The following is a 24,585-nucleotide window of genomic DNA, read 5'->3' on the forward strand; positions in this document are numbered from 1 at the left end:
TACTCTTCCAAAAATCATATCAATCCGGGACAGCCTCTGTACAATGCTTCCATAAACAAAATTAATCTCCAATCTGTCCTTTATTTTTCTCAGGCTTACCGAATAAATCAAATGATTCTGGGGGTTCTGTCAGGTCAAACTTACATTCCAACATTCCTTCTCATTCAAACAATCCTGAATCTCCTCCCCCAGTCCTTCTTCCTCCGGCAGACCTGTCATGGCGAGACGCCATTTTTTAACTGCGTCATAAGTAATTTTCCTCTTTTCTCACCGTTCTCCAGTCTTCTTTCCTGTTATGCTCCGTCCCACATAGTTCTTAAAATCCTGCCTGTGATTCATAGAAACGCGACGATCTTGTTTCTATCTGGGGTGAAGGGTTATTAATGTCACATCATGCAGGGAAAAAAAAAAGTTTTTTCCTCCACCCCCCCCCTTCGTTCCAAACATACAGTCTCCTTGTGGTAATTCATCAGATGATTTACTTATCCATCCGTCACTCCTGGTCGCAGAGATCCATTAGTCAGCAGCCTTATCAGTCGAGCTTTACTTGATGTATGTGCTTTCAGCTTCATTTCCAAACATATGTTTCCAATTATAATTCCAAGCTGCAGCAACCAGCACGCGTTAATTGGAATCGGCGTCAGGAAGATCTGACTTCACCGAGGGCCTGTGCCAAGTGTTCTGCACCCCCATCACTCGTTTCAAGGGGTGCATTGTGAACACCGCTGGCAGGGCAGTTTCACCTCACATCCTGAGGTGGTTAGGAAGACTGCATACTTCCCATAGCAGCCCCTTAGTACCTCGTATGGGTCAGAGAGATGTTATTGTCGGCCATCTTCCAACGCGCCACCTGGTGGCCCCCCAGCATGAAGAAATCTTGTTTGTATTGTTGCACGTTCTAGGAGCTTACCAAGGAGTTCATGTTTCCTTTTGGAATGAGGCACAGCAGAGACTGTGGTGTCTTTATGATATATGGTTTATTTACAACCTGAGCCTATGATGGAGGGGTTCACAGCATGAACACCCCAAGAGGGCCTTACTTCCCCCTTAGCAGCAGCCTTGAATTAAAACAGAAATCAAATATCCCTCTGACTATCTGGCTTCCCAGCCTGAAGCTTTGCTTCTAGCCTCTAGCTCACATCTTTCTTTAAAAAATAATAATTAAAAAATCATTGAAAATTTCAGTGGGGAAGTAAAAGTGCAGAAGGTGAAGAAAAACAAAACAAAACAAAAACAAAAAAGGGCTTTAAACTGTGTTCAATACAATATATGGGTATATAAGTAATATGATTGTTCTGTTACAGCCAAATCCATAACAGCGTGTGCTTCCAGAGCACCTTATATAAACACAGGTATCGTGCGCCAGATATAAACGAAAAGTAGAAGCAATTGTATTCCATTACAATATTCCATTTGAGAACTTCATTCAACATGAAGGTGACAGCAATTCAAAACAAAATTACAAATGTAATAAGGAAGCAGCTCCTGGGAAAGACATTACGGATCCCTTTACAGCTTTGTGTAACTGAACACCCTATTATGCCGCAGTTTGGAAATAAATTAGGGGCAGCTCCAAGCCTCCACATTCAGTTGTTCAGGCTGCAGAGATAGCATCTACACAGACCTGCAGTTCACAGCTTCACCACTTAACAATTCAAGTGAAATGGTACTTCAGTTGCCCGAAAAGCAGCCTATTAAGAACTTTGTGCATTCTTCATTTCAACAATATAGCTTCTCAGCGCAGAAGACTGCAATGTCCAGGTTCTGTAGACCAGAAAGAGGGTTAGGCCCACAGTCCACATTCTCAGTGGAGATAAGAAGAAAGCCACAGTTCCATATGTCTTCAACAGGAAATAGCAGGAATAGACCTGCCACAAAAACAGGAGTGCCATGCTGAGGTGGATGGGCCACTGTTTGGCATGACGCAGATAGTAGCCAAAGCCGTATCCTTGGCAACGCAGCAATAGACACCAACATGTATATGCCATCAATGGTAGGTTAAAGAATGCCACCTGCCAAGACAAAATAGATATAGGTCCATAGAATCATACAGTTGGAAGGGACTCCAAGGGCCGTCTAGTCCAATCCCCTGGAATGCAAGAATCTCAACACATGGCCCCCCATCCCATTTGAAACCGTTCCAGTCTCTGCTTAGTTGTCTCTAGACAATACCACCATCATTTTGCCTTGCATTTTGTGCAATTCTGTGATCCCCCAAAGACACACACAGGACAGCTGAGTGGGTGCTTTCCTGCAGAATGCAGCAGTTCCATCAAGAAGGGATGCAAAGACATTTTGAAAAACATGTTAAGAGATTGTTGCCTTGTATCCTTACAATACTCCCTTTTCCAGGAAAAGGCAGATCAGGCTACAGTTGTACATGCCTAGTTTGCATCCAGGCTGGATGATGATGATGATGATGATGATAACAATAATGGATTGTTGCAATGTGCTTTACATGAGGCTGCCCTTAAAAAAACGTTGGGAAACTTCAGCTGGTATCCAATTCATGGAGCATGTTACTTTGATGTTTGCAAGCTACACTGGCTTCCTATTAGTTTCCAGGAACAACTCCGACTATGATAATAACACATAAAATGCCCTAGTCTATTAGATTTATTGCTTAAAACATATCATATTCATTTCCCCCTCAAAACAAATATTTAGGTTGACCTCCCTCACTACAATTTATTTCAAATGAGATGTTTCAAAAAACATCAAACAAGAGGCTATTTGTTAACCAGTTTACTAAGAATCCTACCTGCAAAATTCCAACAAGGAAGGTTGTACTGCCTTCAAAGAAATGGCCATCAACAATTACTCCAAAGGAAAAGCAGACGCCCAGATGTCCATCTATAATATCACCAATAAACCAGGGCCCTATAGAGAAGAAAAGTGCATTACACTGAATGTGACAAGAACAACTTGTAATCTAGCCTACCTAGCCCCCAAATCGCTGTCTTAAGGAAAAAATGTTTTTGTCCAATATCCGTTAAAACAAGTCATGACAACAAAAACAGATAGCCAGGTAAGGTTATTAGTGTAAATAATGCAATTGATAAGCAGTGACATATTGTTAAAGGTTAGATTTTGTTGGATTTATAATTTAGGCAGAAAATAGAACCCTTAATTTTATTGCATTGCGTGATTTGGGTGAGCTTCCTTGAACTGCACAAGGAAAGGTGGGAGATGAGTATTTTTTCAGACATTTCCTAAGTGCGACTGTGATCAAGTAGCTAGAAAGCTGGACTTGGATCTAGGAAACCTGGGTTGTGCCCCACCTCTGTCATAGCAAGTCACTCAGAGTGGCCAAATCTGTAAACTACTTTACAAAATTAGAAGTGCTAAATCTTAAAACAGTACACTGTAGCAATAAGGGCTGATTGGCACATTTTTAAAAGCACTGCTCAACTTGCACTGCTTTGTTTAATTTCTAAGAACTAGCAATGTTTTGGGCAGCACTAGTAGCACAAGGACTTGCTGGGTGCCTCTCAGCAGCAATACTCGGGTGTCTTGGGATTGTTATTCAATGCCTCTTACAAAAACCTGTAGCTTGCCAAATATGAAAACATTCCTACATGGTATATGATGTCTAACAAATTATCTCCTGAAATTTACAAGTTATTTCTAATCACTATTCAGGCAAGCTTGAGTACCCTACAGATGTTTTCTGTCCCACGTTAAGAGTTGAATTATAAATTTTACAAAATGCAAATGCATGGTTTTTTAAGAAACAAGCCGTTATTTAGTTAAACACAACATAATTGAGGTTTTTGAGCTAGAAGCTCTATTGGCACGTCCATGAACTCGCTGTGCCTGTTTGCATCTTACCCAGAAGAGTATAGAAGCTCAACAGGAGAAATGAGTGGTAGAAAAAGTTGATTTTGCTCAAAATGTGAAGAGAAAAGGAAGCCCACATTGCTCTGCCCAGAGGTCCTAAAAAGGAAACAAACTTTTAATTTGAAGTCCCCTACTTTAAAAACAGAAATACAGTAACTTTTTACAAAGTGATACATTTACAGCACCATCAAAGGACAGATTCATTCGCTGAAATTAATGGGATGTGGTGCGAGAAAACTTCCCAGTGGATTGCGCCCAAAATCCATCCAAGATGCATGGACACGTATTCCTGAAGTCTTTGAGACATTTGGCATTTTCAAACCAAACCACAATTTAGCTGTTCATTGGTATATTTCTTTTGAAGAATAGAATGCTCAGCCTACAGAGGTTATTAGATTCTTTTTAAAGGGGCAGGGGTAGTATCAATCTGAAAATCACACTGGTGCATTTGCTTAATTTAAAGTACCGGTACTTAAAGAAAAAGAAAAAAGGTAAGAAAGGATCAAAATTGTGTTCAAGAAAAAGAATTTCTCTTACTTTTAAGTCTAGGATTTCCTCGATACCGGAAAATAACCAACAAGGCAATTTGAACTACAACCATTAGTACAAACACTACTCGAACCTGAAAAAGAAAGAATACAATTATATATATATATATTTAGTAAGCCAAACACAGCCCCCACAATATTGATCTCTCATAATGTGGTGGGAGAATAAAATTTATTTACCACCATTTGGGAATCACTGAAAGCAACAGACCAAAAAAATACTAAAGGATCAAGAGGGAAAGGAGATCACACGCACCCACAGCAAAAGTCAAATCCAGCATGGTGATGTTTTCCATGAGTTTTAATCTTTTCTTCTTTTAAAATAGTGCCACAAGGACTCTGGAAAGGACGCGGAACTTTTCTTACCCAAAACACTTTTGGATGCATCCTGTGTATTTGACAACCTTTTATTTTCTACCTTGTTTTAGCTGATTTTGTTACCTTTATTTTTTATTGCCATCTGTTGCGAACTGCCAAAAAAAGCAGTTGCTGGCGAAGTGTGTTAAAGAAACTTCTGTCCCCACACAACTCACTCACTCTTTCCCGCTCTGGAATACTCACCAATACATAGAGGTCAGTAAGAAGCACCCAAGATGCCAGAAGGTTAAATGTGAGGGAGAGGTTTTCCTCCATAGCAAACGTATGAAGCCGAGTGGCATTCCTATTACTGGCATCCTAAATATGGGAACACAAAGAAATGAACAAGACTTTCAAATGTGCAATCGTAAAAAAACTCAAAATCTTTACTAGTGAAAAGCCCATCATTCTGTGGTGCCGTGTGTGTGTAAACATGCACATGTGAGTGGGAGCGCAGGTATGCATATTGCAGGGAACCTGGGATCACAGCCAGTGATGGTTTGGGCATCCCATGTCGTGGGCAGTGGATAGATTTCACCTTCACTGCAAAGTATTCCCAAGCACAGTTATTTTATTTTCTCACAAGATAAGGGGATCGTTGTGGTTTACTCTTGCAGAAGAAATTTGAAAGGAGTCTATATGAAGCAGGGATGACACCAGCGTTGTTGAGCAAGTACGACGCCCAAGGACTCAAGAGTGCCCACCATTGCCAACATTGGCACCTGTTAATAATATCTCATTATTTTAGGGCTGGTACTGAGAGGGGCACTGGGCCACATGGCTGAAGCGGCCAACATCTTTTTTTTTTTTATAAATATTTATTAGAGTTTTCAATTTTATACAAACAAAAAAGAAAAAGAAAAAAAATTAAAAACAAATCAATTTCAATACCAATTTTCAATAACACATTTCCTTGACTTCCTCATACCTTCCCTTCTTGTTTTCTAGTTCAAATTGTTTATCCAGCAAATCCTAATCTCTTAACATTCCATTTAACTAACACCTTATTTTCCAATCAACTTCTTAAATTTTGTAACTTAAACAATATTTATACCAATTCTTTTTACCATAACAGCTAGAGACCACATAAATTCAATCCAGCATCTTTCAAAGTTCATTAATTTTGCAATGTTTCTGTAAATAGTCCTTAAATTTCTTCCAATCTTCTTCTGCCGACTCTTCTCCCTGGTCGCGGATTCTGCCATGAAGCGGCCACCATCTTACCTCAGCCAGAATGCCTCTGGGTCTGGCCACAAAAGCGGTATCACCTGGCAGTGCTGCGTTTGGCTCTGAGCATAGGAGCCAATTCCTAAGGGCCAAGGTTCTTTTGCCCCCCCCCATAAAATATTTGAAGGGGGCAGGGGCCCCCAAGTTGATGACACTGCCATTTAAATGGTACATGTGTGCCATGTCTTGTGATTATGTGGGGTGGGGTTTACCTGCCCCCCCCCCGTATTCTATTATACACTGCCTTGATATTTTATGGTTCTGCATTTATTTTAAAAATAAATAAATAAACAAACCCAATCTCCAGATCATAAGAATTACCTCTTGCATAAAAGGACTCGAAACAGCTCATGACCCCAGCCGATAATTAGTAATATCATTGGACTGGGCCCAGGGGCCCTTCAAACTTAGCGGTAGCCCTAACTCAAAGGCATTATGGGGGGAGGGCTAAATCCACTTCCAACCTCTGCAACATCAGACATAACCCTGCTTCAATTTGCATAGCCTCACCTTCCATTTCTTTGGTTACACTACCAGGGAGAGTCATAAATACTGGGAAAGCAAGCATAAAATACACAAAAGCCATTATATATTCTTGCTCTCTGTCATCCAGAATAACTCTGTGGTATTTATACTGCTTTCATTTTAATGAGGATGAGAAATAATAATTTGCCCGGCATCAATCAATAAGTAATCATGGATGAACAGGGATTGACCTTGCTCTTCCAAGCAAAAACTTGCTCTTAAATACATTTTTCCCCAGTAGTTTGAATGCTATAAAATGTATGATAAATTTATAAGCATCAGCAGAGAACTCACCTGAACTGCCACTTCTATCTGATGAAACCCTTCACTGTAGTTTTGAGGGGCCCATTTCAGTACATAGAGAGGTCCAGACACATGAACAGCATTCCCCAGATGAATGCCATCAATGCTGACCTTGACAAACTTGATAGGAGAAGGAGAGAATGCCAAAATTCTAAGTAAAAGAAATAAACCAGTATATAATGGAACTTGTTAAGATATAGCACTTGTAAGTGTAAAATAAAAATGACCATGTACTGTATAAATCAGGCATCTCCAACCTGCGGCCCTCCAGATGTTTTTGGCCTACAATTCCCATGATCCCTAGCTAACAGGACCAGTGGTCAGGGATGATGGGAATTGTAGTCCAAAACATCTGGAGGGCTGAAGGTTGGGGATGCCTGGTATAAATGATTCCTCAGTTAAGGCATACTATAGTGGGTGAGGCAGAAATTACTGGATTGACTTTGCTGTTCTACTTTGCTGTAGAACGGGATGTTCCTTTAAAAAATTATTGTTAACGTAAGAGATTGTTAACCCATTTAACAGCACACACAATGTGGCCTGTTGAACATCTTTTACAATGCATTCAAAATTGACAGCATTTGCCGTGTTAATGTCTGTTTGGTCACATTTGCGCAAGATTTTTTTTAAAAAAAAAGTTTAGAAGTAGCAAAGATACATCAGATTACCGGATGTGGGTGGAGTGAAGGATTCTCTGCAGTGGTTCATGAGCAGCACTACTATAAAGGAATGATTTGGGATTGGTGATAAGAACCACAGGCCATTCTTCAAACTTCAGGTCAGCAAAGCTGAAGAGATCGTGATCAAAAGCAAGGATCCTGTACCTGATGTTCAGCAATCAAAACAGTACACTTTTGGTTAACAAATAACATCTTAAGGATAGACGATTTATACTGCCTGGTGCTACGTTTTACTGATTTTTTCCAATTTCCTCTGCTTCCACTTAATCCATTTTTGATGAAAAGCTGATGCCTTGAGTAGATACCTTGCACCAGCCAGAATTTCTTCATCTAGAACTGTCAAACATGCAACTTTTTTTTTAAAAAGTGATAACAATATAGAGCAGTGTGACAACTCTAAACACAAAGTACAGCTTTTGTCACAGTTGCTTGGATGCAACTCTGAGATGGGTGAGGAAAAACAAGCTGAGCTTGAATCCTGGCAATATGAAGGTACTGTGGCCTCCCTGAATTGCTATCCCGTACCTCTGCACTAACAATGCCTGGTTCTCCTTCACCTACATTTGAATCGTCATCCATTTTTATCACCGTCATCCCAGTGGGGAGATTCATTCTGAACCAGCTAAAATGACATTTGCACTGATTTTACATTGCTATAAGAACAGTACTATAAAAAAGGCCAAAGCACAAATTTTCTTACTTCCTGCTATCTTTCCAGTCTCCCAGTTCCAGCTCTAGAGTTCCGTGACGATGGCGAGTATATAGAGCTGGCATCAGACCACCCAGCGTATGGAAATGCCCACACAAATATGCTGTGGCAGAGCTAATGGAAACATAAATGATTATTGTTGATTTTGGAGAAGAAATACTAACTTGTAGCCAATAAATAACAGCAGCTGAAAAACATTAATACATTTGCACCAGAAAGGAAAAGAAATATTACCGCATTGCCGTTCGTATTCCTGGGGATGTAGAGACGATTGCTGAGGTGGGATAATGGCCAAACCAAATGGAATGGTTACTGCCGCTACTTTCTTCAGCCAGTGAAGACAGTTCTTGCATTTTATTCTGAAATGAAAGAGCAACTACAATAGTTTTAGCAGCATGTTGTTGTTGTTGTTATTAATTTATTTATACCCTGCCCATCTGGCTGGGTTTTCCCAGACACTCCGTTGGCTACCAGGTCTTAAACATGATGCAAAGTTTAGGGGATATTAAGGCTGTAGTTCTAGGTACACACACTAGGGTATTAAGTCTTATTTAACTCAGCGGGACTTGCTTTTGAGTGAATCATTCATCGGGCTGGGCTGCAAAAGGCATTTATCAACGGCAGCTCTAAAAAGCAGGGATACTGTGAGCAGATATTTCCAAATTATTTCTCAACGTTCTTTTTGTCATTAAAATCCCAATATGCACGTTTGAATAAATAAGCCTGAGAATCATGTAAGCTACATTCGACATAACAATGGGGGTGGGGAAGCAGAATAGTATAGGCACTGGGGACCTGATCTTGAGGAGGACCCGAGACATGAGGGTACCGGGGATATAAGTCTTTGCTCCCTGCTGTGGTCCCAATCTGGCCCACCACACCTACAATTGGCATTACCAAAATATTGATCCTTTCTTGCCAATGTAAGAAAGGATCAAAGGGTCAAAGCTCCTCTACTGCCTTGCCTCATGACAGGATCCAATCCAGATCAGGTTCCTATAGCCCATGAGGGGGCAGGACCTTTGTTAGGGGGGCAGAACCAATGTGATTGGTCAGTTTGTTAAGTACCGTATTTTTCGCACCATAGGACGCACCGGACAATAGGACGCACCTTGTTTTAGAGGGGGGAGAACAAGGGGAAAAAATTATTCCGCTCTCTGCCCAGCGCCCCTTCAGCGAAGTGGCAGGAGGCGCTGCACAGAGAGTGGGAGAATGTTCCCCCTCTTGTTTTCCCGCTCTAAAACAAGGTGCCGTTTAAGGTGCGTTCAGGCGGCTACCTTGGAAGCCTGGAGAGCGAGAGGGGTCGGTGCGCACCGACCCCTCTCGCTCTCCAGGCTTCAGGTTCCTTTCGACCTGCTCTTTGGGGCTGGCGGGGGGAAGCCCACCACCAGCCCCAAAGAGCAGGTCAGGGAGCAGCGGAAAGGCGCAGCGGAGAGGCTGCTGCCATAGTCAGGCGTCACTTCTCCAGCCGGGAGAGGGTCGCGGGGGGCTGCTTTAGCCCCGCGCGCGCTCTCCCGGGTGGAGAGGTGACGCGCGGCTATGGAGGCTCCTGCCATAGGCGCGCGTCACCTCTCCAGCCGGGAGAGGGTTGCGGGGGGCTGCTTTAGCCCCGCGCGCGCTCTCCCGGGTGGAGAGGTGACGCGCGCCTATGGAGGCTCCTGCCATAGGCGCGCGTCACCTCTCCAGCCGGGAGAGGGTCGCAGGGCTATGGCGTCTTCACTCCATAGGACGCACACACATTTCCCCTTCATTTTTGAAGGGGAAAAAGTGCGTCCTATAGAGCGAAAAATACGGTATTTCTATTGTTTTACTTGATCGGGGGGGGGGGGGGGAGCTGCTTCTCTGCCTATGCCCATGCTAGTGCCTGTTATTTTCATGGGGGGTGGTGAGAACTGCCACTGGAAACTCTCAGAATGCCTCCCCTAGTACCGACTTCCACCACAATACTCTTCATATAAAGCAAAACTATGATTTAAACATAACAGTTTGTGCAGGCAAATGGAAATAATCAACAATGAGCATTCCAGTCTGCAGCCGAAATGTAAAAAAACAGAGGAAAAATATATGAAAACTATCATTACCAGATCCAGTAGATTAATATGGATATGTGTTTTGCTATCAGTTTACTGCAAATCACTGTGGATTTCAGTCTTGGCCCGCAAGGGGTCCAATTTGGTACACGATGTCATTTTTCCCAAGTCACTCTGTCCATCAGTTGATATCACCAGTGAGTGGGGAGAACAGGGTTAAATCCTGCATTGGCAGCCAAAGCAGCAGGATTTAATCTCTACTCATCAGTGGGAGTTAAATCCTGCTCCGTTTAAGCAGCCCAGCTTTTCAAACCTGCATTGAATCCCCTACTGAACAACAGGAAAATAACTCCTGTTGCTAGCAACACCTTGCAAGGTGTCTGAAGCCATGACTTCTAAGCACTTTGCACAATGCCATTGCAACACCCATGCCATGAATAGGACTGATGGCCCCATCTACCTGTCACATTTTGCCTGCAAGCCTAATCTTGATAAGGATGTGGCTCATGGGGCAAAAACAGTTCCCTATTCCTGCCTTAAGGCAACACTTGTCCAGGAATGTTAATAGCCTGAGATAGCAGGTGTTTCCTTACTGGAGCCCAACTGTTAGAACAGGGGTGGGGAACTAGATCTGGCCAGTGGGTTGGATCCTTAACTCCTACATCCCCAATCAGCACTTACCGCAACCTTGTTTTAAATCAGGGGTAGGCAACCTAAGGCCTGGCGGCCTCATTGCCTTCTCAATCCTGCCCGCAGACGGTCCAGGAATCAGCGTGTTTTTACATGAGTAGAATGTGTGCTTTTATTTAAAATGCACCTCTGGGCTATTTGGGGGGCCTGCCTGGTGTTTTTACATGAGTAGAATGTGTGCTTTTATTTAAAATGCATCTCTGGGTTATTTATGGGGCATAGGAATTTGTTCATTTTTTCCCCCTTCAAAATATAGTCCAGCCCACCACATGGTCTGAGGGGCAGTGGACCGGCCCACGGCTGAAAAAGGTTGCTGACCCCTGTTTTAAATGAATACTGATTGACGCAGGCACTGCACCTTCAAAGGGTCTTGCTGTAACTGCCAATCAAGCCCGTTGGCGAAAGGAAAGTTGCTCTGTTTGGAAGAAATTGAATCTTCCTGCAAACTCAGAACAACAAGCTCCCTTGAGAGTTCTCAACAGGGAGTTTCCTAGCATGGCTGATCCCAGAGGGGAGCCCCACCTGTAAAGAAACAATCAGGAGCTAATTTTAATTTGTAGCTGTGTCTATACCTGTGCTACCCCTCACATCACATATGATGCCAAGGGCAGGGCAGGTGGGTGTCATTTGTGGGTAACACAGCCTTATGGGCCAAATTGGGATCTGTGCCAGGACTAATTTGGCCTGTGGGTTAGAGTTTCCTCTCCTCTGTGTTGGAAGATTGCTTTGCGAAAGAGAAATGGCACTGGTATTTATTTATTTTCTACAGGTTTGCCATTAGTATATGTTCTCTGAGCCAGCTGCAGAATAAAGTATAAGATACTTATATTATTTAATTTATGAATCAAAATGGCTAACATAAAAGGTGATATTAAAACGTTGCATATGAACTTTCCTTTTTAGCAAAGAAAAAGCAACAATAAAATAATAAAAACATTTAGCAGTTCATATTATAGAATGAAACCCATTTTTAAGGCGAACCTAGCAGTTTGAAAGCACATCAAAGTGCAAGTAGATAAATAGGTACCGCTCCGGCGGGAAGGTGTTTCTGTGTGCTGCTCTGGTTCGCCAGAAGCAGCTTAGTCATGCTGGCCACATGACCCAGAAGCTGTATGCCGGCTCCCTCGGCCAATAAAGTGAGACGAGCACCGCAACCCCAGAGTTGCGACTGGACCTAATGGTCAGGGGTCCCTTTACCTTTACTTTAGTGGGTCATGCAAATGGCTATTCTGAATAATGCTTTTTATAGGGGTAGGGTAGGGGGCACTGGGGATGAGTTCATGAAATCACACAGGTCCGAGAAAGTTTGAAAACTACTGCTCTAAAGGCTTCCTGCAGACTTTGGACTTCGGGCAGGTGTAACACACAGGCTTAGGATTTTATTAGCCAGAGACTAATAAAGACAAGCTAAGGTTGCAGTGCATGGTGTTTTACATTACCGCTTTCAATATCCCAAAGAAATTGTAGGGTCTCTTGGGGCCTGGATTGAGAGTCGCATCCACACAGATGAAAGAATATTTGCCAAAAGGTGTGCTGTGGATGTAATGGAAGGAGCCATCCTTTTTCCAAGCAGAATATTTCCTACCAAAATGAGATGGGAATACTGTAGTCAGAAAAATCTGGAAGAAAGAGAAATGTAAAAAGGAATAAATGCACACATTGCCTAGTGCGCAACGAAGCTTTACTCAGAGTAGACCCACTGAAATTAATGGGCCTAGTTTAGTCCTATTCATTACTTTCAATGGGTCTACTCTGAGTAAAGCTTAATTGACTACTGCCCAGTAAGACTAAAGGAGGGAGAAACAAAACTGCATTTGACTCAGTTCATCACCTATGCCATCTTTTAACACAGAAAGGTACAAAATAGTGGCTAGGAAAGAGAGAATCTAAGGGCAAAAACAGAGGAATAGAGCTGCATAGAAATCCTAACAGCGGCAGCAGGGAAGGAGGAACAACACAGGCAAGCCAAAGACTGGGGCAGATGACTACTTCCTAAATAATTATTTTCTAGGCTACTTTAATGAAGTCATTCTTCCTAACACTTATATACCTTGTTTAAACGGAATCTCTCTGTCTCACACACAATCGACTCTCCTTCTGGATTCCTGAATGCAGTATGTGTCACAGCGCTGTCAGACAAGAAGGTCCAGAGGGAGGAATCAACTCTTCATTGTCAAAAGCACTCTTACAAGTTAGGGAAAGGTATGTCCATCAGTCCTATGTGTCTCAGCTACTTCTGAGAGTGCATCTGATGAGGCAGATACTCCCAACCTTGGCTTACGTATCTCCCTATCCAAGCTGCGCTCAAGCAGGTGCAGACTCCGCCTGTGTTTCACCTTCTGCTCCTCCCTCTTCAATCCTCTTTTGGTCCTGGGAGACAGTGGAGCAGGAGAGATGAGGGCAGGAGGAGGAGGTGTGGAAGCCCTGGACTCTACACCGGCCTGACCTATCTCTCCCTCCTCCTGCATCCGTTCCGTCACTCTCCAGTCCTGCAGCTTCTCCTGCCTCTGACTCTGGTCTCCTGGCTGTTACAGGTTCACCTATTTCACTGATACCTTCTTCCAAGTCAGTCTCCAATCCCCCTTCTCCCACTCATCAGTATCCAGTCACCACACCTCAGAGTCCAGCCAGTCTCTGACATCATGGTACACTGACATACCTGTAGTAGTTCCGGACATTCTCCAGACTTGGAATGTTGAATGTATCTGCAATGAAAGTGGCAAACAACGTTTCAAAACAAATTTAGAATTGAGCAAGAGACTGCGGAAAAAAAATAAGTCCAGGTTAAGACAAGCCCAGTGTAGTATGAATCTTGAGATTGCAGCAGGATATCCAGGGAGCTATCAAAGCTTTAATTCCAGTTTGACCAGGACAGCAAGATTTGCTCTACAATGCATATGCTGAGACAGCCTTTATTTTGGAATAATAATTATAAATAATGGGGCACTGGATAATGCCTAAATTGCTATAGAACAAAACCAAAAACTAATTGATTTCATTTATTTTATAATTATATTTTATCCTGCTTTCCAGTCAAAGAGGCATGCAATTAAAGTACACATAAAGATACAATTATAGGGGGCCACTAGGTGGCGCATCGGAAGATGGCTGACAATAACATCTCTCCGACCCACACGAGGTAATTTGGAGGCTATGATGGGGGTAATTAGCCTCCTTAACCCCCCCAGGATGGTGGGGGGGACGGCCCTTGCCTGCTGTGCCCTATACCACCCCCGAATTTGTGGGGGTGGGGGCACTAGGCACAAAGCCCTCCTGTGGGATTTCGGCACTCCTGGACGCCGTCCCTCATTCGCGCTGCTAGTTGCAAGCATCTTCAAAAGAAACAATTTGGACGAGATAAATTGCACATGCTTCAAGGAAAAAGGGGAGTAAAGACTGCTGACAGAAGAGATCTCTGATAACAAGACAAGAATAAAATATGAGAAGATACGTCAAGATACGGTATGACTTGAGGGGGGAGGGGAAAAAAACACACCTGCCTTTCATTATGTGATTTAACAAGAATCCCCTCCCCAAATGAGTCAGGAACTAAGGACTTAAGCTGTGGATTTAAGGCTGTGTGGAGATAAACTTTCGAACCAAAGCAATGTTTCAAGACGAAGCTGGAAAGCTAAGAGTTTTGGAATGACGCAGTTAAAAATGCCGTCGCCATTTTGGGAGGCATTGTTGGAGCTCTTGGGTCTGGGAGGAGAAAGAGAGAAATAGAGTTGTTTACATACGTCTCGGTGGGACTCAAGAGCGAAAAATGCCAAATTTATGATGGAAAGAGCGATGTTATCTACGAAGGAGATATATGGAAACCATCTGGACTTAGTGGAGGAACGGGAAATCCACACAGGATTATTATTTTGCTTATCGGCTTAAGGAGACTAACAGAAGAGATCGTAAAGGAAAAATAGAAATTATATGAACAAGATATGATGTGGAAACACCAAGATAAGACTGAATAGAATTATGAATTTTGTTTGGACTGATTGGGACTGATTTGGACATTAACGCAGTAATAAGAAGATGATCTGAATCCCCCTTTGGATCTTGAAGTATGGGTTCCCCCAACAAAATTTAAAAATTTGGCTTTGTAATTTGGAATCTATGTGATGTGATTTAATTTGATGTGATTGGTCAGTTAATAAAAATTATTAAAAAAAAAGAAGAAGATACAATTATAGTAACATGACATGGGAGTTTGTATTGCCATCTCTTTGGGTCTCTGGGAGTTGCTGACACTGTCCAGGTTCCAGATTCTATTTTTTTCAGAAAGAACAGGCCAAAGAACTGCAGAAGAACTTGGGGGCTGGCCAGTGCCAAAGATGACATACTACAAATGGACCCACAGAAATATCCCAGAAAGACTTTTTCCAGGACTGACAACAAACAGATTCAGAAGAATTGTTCAAGGCCACTGCCGAAGGAGGAGAACAAAATTGGGGACTAAAATTGGTGGTTACTCTTCCAGTTGAGATGAGGATTAAGACTTCCTGGAGCAAAAAGAATGAGTAACCTGCATCTTCCTACCATCCTTCACAAGTGGAGAATAAATGGGAAACCCACCTCTAGAGTCTCACATCTTTCTTACCATGATTCCCTTTGATGTCTATCCATTTGGTTTTTTCCATGACTTTAGATCTTTTTAAGATTGTCTGGTAAGTTTGCCATTCCACCTCAAACTGATCAGACCCAAGTTTATCTTTTGTTTTGGCATCAGTCAAATCACCTGTTAATGAAACAAAAGAGACACAGAACATTAAACATATAAAAACATCACAGATAAACGAAAGTACTGTTATTAAATAGGTCATCTAAGGTCGTGCTATGTAAGTAAGCTGTGCTCAATTTTAAATTGTTCCCGTTAATTCTGTATGGTGAGCGGCATAATTCTGCCTCTCCAGTCTCCCTGGGACAAAATCTAAGCAGACTGGATCCTACTGGCATCTAAATAAAAAGTTTTATACAGCAAGGTTAGTTCTTCAGGAAGAAATAGAGCTCTGTCTGAGGTTTCAGAGGATGCATGGCCAAAAGCAAAATGAAGGTCCCCAAAGGCAGGAAAGTATCTACCACAATGGAGGAGGACAGAGACTTGGAGGAATACTGGCCTTGGACTGGGGAACAACTCTAGCTCCACTTGAGCAGAACTTTGATATGCTATGTGACCAACTGTCAGATATTCCTAAAACAGCAAATGATGTGCACAGTCTTGCTCTAACCAACCTGTCTGAGATCCAGCTCTTACAAATGACTGAAGATTTAGCTATAAAGCTGGAGGAACAAACGGACAGGGATAGGAGGTGTGGAAATTGTCCTACTACAAGGCCTACTGGAGAACCAGGAAGTGTGTGTGTGGGGGGGGAAGGGACATGGTTCATTTCATTACTGACTGGTTACTCTCCCTGACTTTAAACATACCACTGTCCCCCAATGACATAGTTCTGTATGGCAAAACCAGGAGGCCGAAATATGGAACACAGTCAGGTGTGCCTGTACTAATTTATCCAGCCTTATATTCTGGAGCTGCTAGTGTCTGCAGTAGCAGGCACACCCCCTGCATATCACAGGTCACTTTTGCACCACTGCCCAGGGAATGAAAGGTTCCATTTTACTTAAGGGACATAAAAATGAATCGGCTCGAATTAAAAACTGAACGTAATGGTTTACGAGGGAAACTGCCCAGAGACAGCGGAGCCAGCAGAACAGAAAGAAATCAGCTGCCATCCCAAATATACCTATGAGTGTACTTTATTTTTAACTTTACTGGCAGCCATGGGGAAAAGAATGGCTGCACTTGGAAGTTGGATCAAAACTGACCATCAGCCCAAGAGCAGACAGTCAAAGTAAAAATTAGGACTTTCTGGGAGGAGTCTAAGACATCCTTCACAGACCTCCCACACATGGCAAAGGCAGTACCATTCTAATTACTGTCTTTTCACTAGTACATAATCTTTATAATTCTGAAGTTAGCAAGGATGGTAAGAAAATAACCTTTATCTCTAGAACTCTTCCTGTAAGTCCTATGCTATCCAGTAATTACAGGAAGCCAAGATTTCAAGGGCAGTGCCATTGCTACCTTTAGAAACAATCTGTCCTGACCTTGCATTCTCATTATTCAAATGTTTGTGTTTCTTTCATCATTCTGCTGCCTGGCCAAAGCAATTTTCAGGATAGGGTTATACATATATAATTATATGCAAACAAAACCCAATATTGTTTTTAGTTTGCTCCTCTTAGTATCCAGATTAAGGTTGCAACCCTAACCCCACCTATCTGGGCGTAAGCCGCATTTATTTTAATAGGATTTTCTTCTGAATAAATGTGGTTAGGATTGCACTGGTAAAACTGTTGAGGGACAGAAATGGATACCAATTAAATGGTTCTAACCTAAACACACATGATGGGGTGGAATATAAATAGAATAACAAACAAAGAATGAAACAACGTAATGATTTAAAACAGGAAGTCCTGGGTCATACTTCTAAATATGCATAGGGAGGGAGCCAGCGTTGCCTTTGTAGGGGTTCTCAAGAAGGTGTCACAACAGAGGAAACACTGGTTTATTTTATTATTATTATTATTATTATTATTATTATTATTATTATTATTATTATTGGAGCCTAAATATATAAAGAAGGCTGATCACCGAAGAATTGATGCTTTTGAATTATGGTGCTGGAGGAGACTCTTGAGAGTCCCATGGACTGCAAGAAGATCAAACCGATCCATTCTGAAGGAAATCAGGCCTGAGTGCTCACTGGAAGGACAGATCGTGAAGCTGAGGCTCCAATACTTTGGCCACCTCATGTGAAGAGAAGACTCCCTGGAAAAGACCCTGATGTTGGGAAAGATGGAGGGCACAAGGAGAAGGGGACGATGGAGGACGAGATGGTTGGACAGTGTTCTCGAAGCTACCAGCATGAGTCTGACCAAACTGCGGGAGGCAGTGGAAGAAAGGAGTGCCTGGCGTGCTCTGGTCCATGGGGTCACGAAGAGTCGGACACGACTAAACGACAACAACAAATATATGTAATGAAGGCGCCAGACAAGCCTCCCTGGGGAGAGCATTCCACAAATGGGGAGCCACCACACAAAAGGCCCTCTCTTGTGTTGCCACCCTCCTGACTGCTCATGGAGGCGGCACACAAAGAAGGACCTCAGATGATGATCACAGGGTCTGGGTTGGTTCATATGGGGAGGTATTGGAGTCCTGAGCCGTCTCAGGCTTTATAGGTCAAAACCAGCACTTTGAGTTGGACCTGGAAACTAATTGGCAGTCAGTGCTGTCAGGCCAGGATCAGTGTTATATGCTCAAACTGTCTTGTCCCAGTGAGCGGCCTGGCTGCCAAATTCTGCAGCAGCTGAAGTTTCCAAGCCATCACCAGAGGCAGCCGTTTGTATAACACTTTGAAGTAGTCTAACCTAACAGTTACCAGAAGTTAGGCTATCCCTGTCCAGAGGTGCAGCTGGGCCACCAGCCAAAGCTGATGAAGGGCAATCTACCCTGCTGAGGCCACCTGAGCCTCAAGTGACATCAAAGGATCCAGGAGTACCCCCAAGCTACGTACCTGCTCCTTCAGAGGGAGTGTAACCCCATCAAGAGCAGGCAACCTCCCAGCCATCCGGTCTAGGGAACCACCCACTAACAGTGCCTCAGTCTTATCTGGACTGAGCTTCAGTTTGTTGGCTCTGATCCAGGCCATGCCTGCAGATGTAAAGGAGAAGTAGAGCTGTGTGTCATCAGCATATTCCCGATAATCCCACTCAGTGGTTTCATGTAGATGTTAAACAGCCTAGGGGATAAAACTGAACTCTGAGGAATCCCACACTGAAGCCTGCACTGCAAAGTGGTGTCACCTACCCCTAACTCCAGAAGGATACCATGGTCAATGGTATTGAAAGCCACTGACAGGCCGAGAAGAATTAACAGGGGCACATTTCCCCTGTCTTTTTCCTCGAAAGCAGCCGTACATACTACTTCCAAAGACTCATAAAAAGGCCTCTGACTCATAAAAAGGCCTCTGAGGTAAAAAAAGTAGTAGTAGTATAAGTGGGAAGACCTGGTGCTCCCAAACTAACCGAAGCTGAATTCTTACAAGATTAAAAGCAATCATATGATGGAACTGGGAAAGTAATGGAGGGTGGAGGAACACAGGAATTGTTATTCCCATATGAGGAAAGGCTACAACATTCGGGGCTTTTCAGTTTGGAGAAAAGGTGAATAAGAGAATTGTATACAATTATGAATGGTGTAAGTTTTTCTCCCTCTCATGGGCACCCAATGTTGGAAGAATCAGGGCGGACAAAAGAAAATACTTCTTCACACAATGCATAGTTATGCAGTACTATGCAATCCACTCTCACAAGAGGCAGTGATGGCCACCAACCTGATGGCTTTAAAAGTGTGTTAGAAAGTAGCTATTGATAGCCTCAACATAATTTGTCTATCTCCACTTTCTGAGGCCCCCTTCATGGATCACTGCCTTGCCGTGGCGAAGGGGCTTGAAGAACTCAGAGAAGCTATGAACTATGCCGAGCAGGGCACCCAAGATGAACAGGTCATAGTGGAGAGTTTTGACCAAACGTGATCCACCTGGAGGAGGAACCGGCAAGCCACTCCAGCATCCCTGCCAAGAAAACTCCATGGACAAAGACAACAGGATATAAAAGTTATGACGCTGGAAGATGAGCCCCTCAGGTCGGAAGGCGTCCAACATGCTACTGGGGAAGAGCGGAGGGCAAGTACAAGTAGATCCAGAGCTGATGAAGCGGCTGGGCCAAAGCCGAAAGGACGCTCAGTTGCAGATATGCCTGGAAGCGAAAGGAAAGTCCAATGCTGTAAAGAAAAATATTGCATAGGAACCTGGAATGTAAGAACCATGAACTTGGGTAAGTTGGAGGTGGTCAAAAATGAGATGGCAAGAATAAATATTGACATTCTGGGCATCAGTGAACTAAAATGGACGGGAATGGGCGAATTCAGTTCGGATGACCATCATATCTACTACTGTGGGCAAGAAACCCGTAAAAGAAATGGAGTGGCCCTCATAGTCAACAAAAGAGTGGCGAAAGCTGTACTGGGATGCAATCTCAAAAATTATAGAATGATCTCGATACGAATCCAAGGCAGACCTTTTAACATCACAGTAATCCAAGTTTATGCACCAACTACTGGTGCTGAAGAAACTGAAATTGACCAATTCTATTAAGACTTACAACACCTTATAGAAGTGACACCAAAGAAGAATGTTCTTCTCATTATAGGGGATTGGAATGCTAAAGTAGGGAGTCAAGAGATAAAAGGAACAACTGGCAAGTTTGGCATTGGAGATCAAATCAAGCAGGGCAAAGGCTAATAGAGTTCTGTCAAGAGAACAAGCTGGTCATCACAAACACACTTTTCCAGCAACACAAGAGACGACTCTACACATGGACATCACCAGATGGGCAGCATCGAAATCAGATTGATTATATTCTCTGCAGCCAAAGATGGAGAAGCTCTATACAGTCAGCAAAAACAAGACCTGGAGCTGACTGTGGCTCAGATCATCAGCTTCTTATAGCAAAATTCAAGCTTAAACTGAAGAAAGTAGGAAAAACCACTGGGCCGGTAAGATACAATCTAAATCAAATCCCTTATGAATACACAGTGGAAGTGAGGAACAGGTTTAAGGATTTAGATTTGCTGGAGAGAGTGCCTGAAGAACTATGGATGGAGGCTCGCAACATTATACAGGAGGCAGCAACGAAAACCATCCGAATGAAAAGGAAATGCAAGAAAGCAAAGTGGCTGTCCAATGAGGCCTTACAAATAGCGGGGGAGAGAAGGCAAGCAAAATGCGAGGGAGATAGTGAAAGATACAGGAAATTGAATGCAGATTTCCAAAGAATAGCAAGGAGAGACAAGAAGGCCTTTTTAAACGAGCAATGCAAAGAAATAGAGGAAAGCAATAGAATGGGAAGAACCAGAGATCTGTTCAAGAAAATTGGAGATATGAAAGGAACATTTCGTACAAAGATTATCATAATAAAGGACAAAAGTGGATAGTGTCGAAATCAAGCCTTAGTCAGAGGAATTGGCCACTCTCCAGGTGCCCGGCTTGAGTTCCTTGTTGACCTCCCCGTCAGCGACTCCCGGCAAGACAAGGCGAGGTCTCAATCGGCGATCCTCCTCAACGTGAGAAGAACACACCACTCCTCCCCTACCATCCCCAGGGAGGGGAGAGAGACAGACAGAAATGTATTTACATGCCTTTATTCCTGTCTTTCCAGCAGTACAGAGAAAACGTGTCTGCACTCTCTTTACATCAACAGCAGAGAGAGAATAACTTCTCCCATGTACTTCCAGTACAGGTCAGATGACACTCTGAGCTAACATCTGGTGCTCAGTGGTGTGAATAGACTGTTCCTTGTTCCCACGGTACAGTCCCAAAACATCAACATCCTGTTTGGCTTTCCAGCCATCTGGAGCACTCAGCATTGCTCCTTTTTCGTAACATCCTCCCCCAAAAGAATCAATGCGTGTTGCGGCAAGCAAAGCGTGATCCAGAGAAGAAAACAAACAGTTGTTATACACATAACACTCCCCTGTTGTTACAGTTCCACCCTTGGAACTCCTCGCCACTGGTTTCCCCAGTGTACCTCTCTGGTTGTCTGGCTTCCAAGGAATGAGTGCATCTGCATTACCTTGGCTAGCAACTCTCTGTTGTGTCTTTGTCTCTGACTTAGACACAGCTCCAACCTGTCCTCGGTTGTGTACAACAGCAACACATGCAACAGCTAAGTTAGCAAACTCTTTTGAGTACCTTTTGGGTGGTTGACCCTTTGTAACTCTCTCAGACCTGCGTAAGAGGTGCTGATCCTCTCTGCTTACTGATTCAGTCTCAGGACTCTTAGGAGAACCAGTTCCAATAGTAAACAGTGGTTCTTCCTTCACCTGTGAAGTGTAGTGTGGTTGCTGACCTTGAGCCAGACATCCTCACCTCATGAGAAGAGAAGACCCTGATGTTGGGAAAGATGGAGGGCACAAGGAGAAGGGGGCGACAGAGGACGAGATGGTTGGATAGTGTTTTCGAGGTTACCAGCATGAGTTTGACCAAACTGCGAGAGGCAGTGGAGGACAGAGGTGCCTGGCGTGCTCTGGTCCATGGGGTCACGAAGAGTCAGACATGACTAAACGACTAAACAACAACAACAACAACTTTCTGAGGCAGTATGCTTCTGAATACCAGATGCTGGAAACCACATTTGGGAGGAGTGCTGTGGTTTTCCCGCCTGTGGTTTTCCCGCAGGCATCTGATTGTTCACTATAAAAACAGGATGCTGGACTAGATAGGCCACTGGTCCAATCCAACAGCCTCTTATTAGGTTACAACTCCCCTGCTCCACTATTCATCCCTGTTGTTACACTTCCAAAGTCACACATCTGATGACAATGTTACCACTTTTTACTTCAGATCCAGACCAGCGACCAACATTCATGACCTCAGAAACCCAAACCTCAAGTACAATAATGCATTCCACAAAGTAATTAGAGTGGGAGGTTGGGGATGAGGAGACAATGTCTCACCTGTTGCTAAAGTAAGGACAGGTTGAATGACAGGAACCGTTTCCGCACAGAACTTTTCAAAATCAGAAGCTCGTTCGGGACTCTGAAACTTACTGATGTGTAGATCTGATACCTACAAGGGGGGAAAAAAGGAGGCTGGCAAAATGCCTACAGAATAGCATATTTAGGAAATGGTGTATAGAAACAGTTCCAAATATTGCCTACACTGAACAAGAGTTAAAACACTGACAGCTTAATTTCACAACGAGCACTTTTGGATTTTTTTTTATTCATATCAATTAGCTATGTAAATTATCAATAGCCTTTTACAGTTTTTATTTCCAGCAAAACTGGCTGTCCTAGCACCATGTGAACATATAACAGAGGTTCACCTGACCTATCCTCACCAGAGCAAGGTCTACCCATGCAACATACCTATCTAACAGCATACTATTTCATACATATTGCAAACATAGGACTTCTCCACACTTCTGTTTGTCCTGCCGCTGTTCCCAGGGGAAACCTGCAGTTTATCACTGAATCAGAACAAATGGCAATCAGGTTTTCTACTTATTGCCATTTGTTCTGATTTAGCATTAAAGAACAGGTTTTCTGGGGGAAAGTGGCGGGGCAAAGGGAAAACTGCTCAGACCTGTGTTTTCTAAGCATGGGACAACATGGACGTAGCCAGGGGGTTCAGGGAGGGCAACTGCCCCCCATCAAGTAAATAAATAGAAATACTTATCTGGCTGTGTTGCAGATATTTCAGTTCTCCCCCCCTCAACATAAAGCCTGCCCCCCCTAAAATAAATCCTGGCTATGTCCATATGGGACAAGCAGAAGTGTGGACAAATCCACAAGTCAGACTCTTCAATGCATTAATGCCAGTTTCTGATCTCACTTATCAGAACTTGGCAAGCGTTGTGCCTGTTACAAAGCATATCCATGCCAAGGCAAATCTAACCTCTCTGTGCATTAATGTAGTTTTCTGATCTCAGTTATCAGAATAATTATTTGCCATTCATTAGTGGCCTCACATCAACAGCCTGCATTTCCCCCCTATCCAATACACCAGTTTATTTGTGCCTTTAACCCCTCCGATTCTGAAAAGAGGAAAACAACAGGTGAAAAACACAGTGCGACCGTTGGATACTTATCATCTATAACAGTTATGATCATGATTTGCCTTAAGAATTAAACCCCAAGTGCTGCTGCGTTTTCCCCGCGGGGCACCCTTCTCACGGGGCGCTGGGGCCGCGTGTCTGTCTCCCCGGAGTTCACGAAAGGGTCACGAGGCGGCTCCGCCTCGGCTCGACTCGCCTGAATTATCCAGAAGAGGTTGTTGGCCTCGGCTCCGGGCGCCGGCTGTGAGGAGAAGGAGCGAGGCTGGCGCCGCAACTGCTCGGGCCCCGAAGGGCTGTGCCAGCCCACCAGCACCGCAGCGAGGGCGGCCGCCAAGAGCCCGGCAGCTAAGCGCAGCATTTTCCACCAGCTCGCTGTCATGCACGCGAGAGCAAACCTCCGCCGGTCCCTGATGAGGCGAAGCGCGGCGGGAAAAGCCGTCCGCTTCCGCCTCGGCCCGCTTGAAGGGTAGGGCGGCCGCCCACCCGCCCCGCCGTGTTCGGTTAGGCCCTCCCTTCCTTCCTCGGCTCCATTGGAGAACCGCCTCCGCCGTCAGAGCTCGCGAGGTGAAGCAACAAGCGCCCGGCCGGGCCGTGCAGAAGCTGCTTAGGCTGCGAGCCGCGGTGGACCGGTCCAAAGGGCTGCGTGCGGCACGGATGCATGGGCGCGCCTCCCGCACGGGCGTCTTCTTTCCCAAGCCAAGTATCTCCCGTACCCGACTTCAGGACTCAATCCTCGCTTGGGGGACCTGCTGCTGCTGCTGCTGCTTTTGCAGCAACATACAGCAGGGGCATAGCGAGGATTTGGGGAGGGGGCAGAACACCCACCTGCCATCATCCTGTGCAAATTCAGAATGAAGTGCCAGCAACAGTTGTTTAAAATTACTTCCTTTTGACCCTCAGTGCTCAGACAAATCTGTCAAAATCTTCCTACAATTTCTTTGTTAAATATTTGTATTTATTTACTTGATTTAGGGTTCGGCTTAGTCATGCTGGCCACA

At 43.9% G+C, this 24,585-nt stretch overlaps 1 protein-coding gene across 1 annotated transcript; it reads right to left on the bottom strand.

The window, feature by feature from the left end:
• Positions 1 to 958: 958 nt before the first annotated feature.
• On the bottom strand, positions 959 to 24,345 carry TMEM62 (transmembrane protein 62). The gene is made up of 14 exons (XM_083607065.1): positions 23,784 to 24,345; positions 22,485 to 22,596; positions 15,507 to 15,644; positions 13,569 to 13,614; positions 12,349 to 12,490; positions 8,424 to 8,548; positions 8,181 to 8,303; positions 7,469 to 7,624; positions 6,792 to 6,951; positions 4,950 to 5,063; positions 4,378 to 4,462; positions 3,832 to 3,936; positions 2,762 to 2,880; positions 959 to 2,012 (listed from the first exon to the last, which is right to left on the bottom strand). Exons 1-14 carry the CDS (start codon positions 23,964 to 23,966, stop codon positions 1,695 to 1,697), a joined length of 1,926 nt encoding a protein of 641 aa, XP_083463191.1. The 5' UTR covers positions 23,967 to 24,345; the 3' UTR covers positions 959 to 1,694.
• Positions 24,346 to 24,585: the final 240 nt, after the last annotated feature.

The sequence above is a fragment of the Podarcis filfolensis genome, assembly GCF_964270895.1.
Source record: "Podarcis filfolensis genome assembly, chromosome: 1".
NCBI lineage: Eukaryota > Metazoa > Chordata > Lepidosauria > Squamata > Lacertidae > Podarcis > Podarcis filfolensis.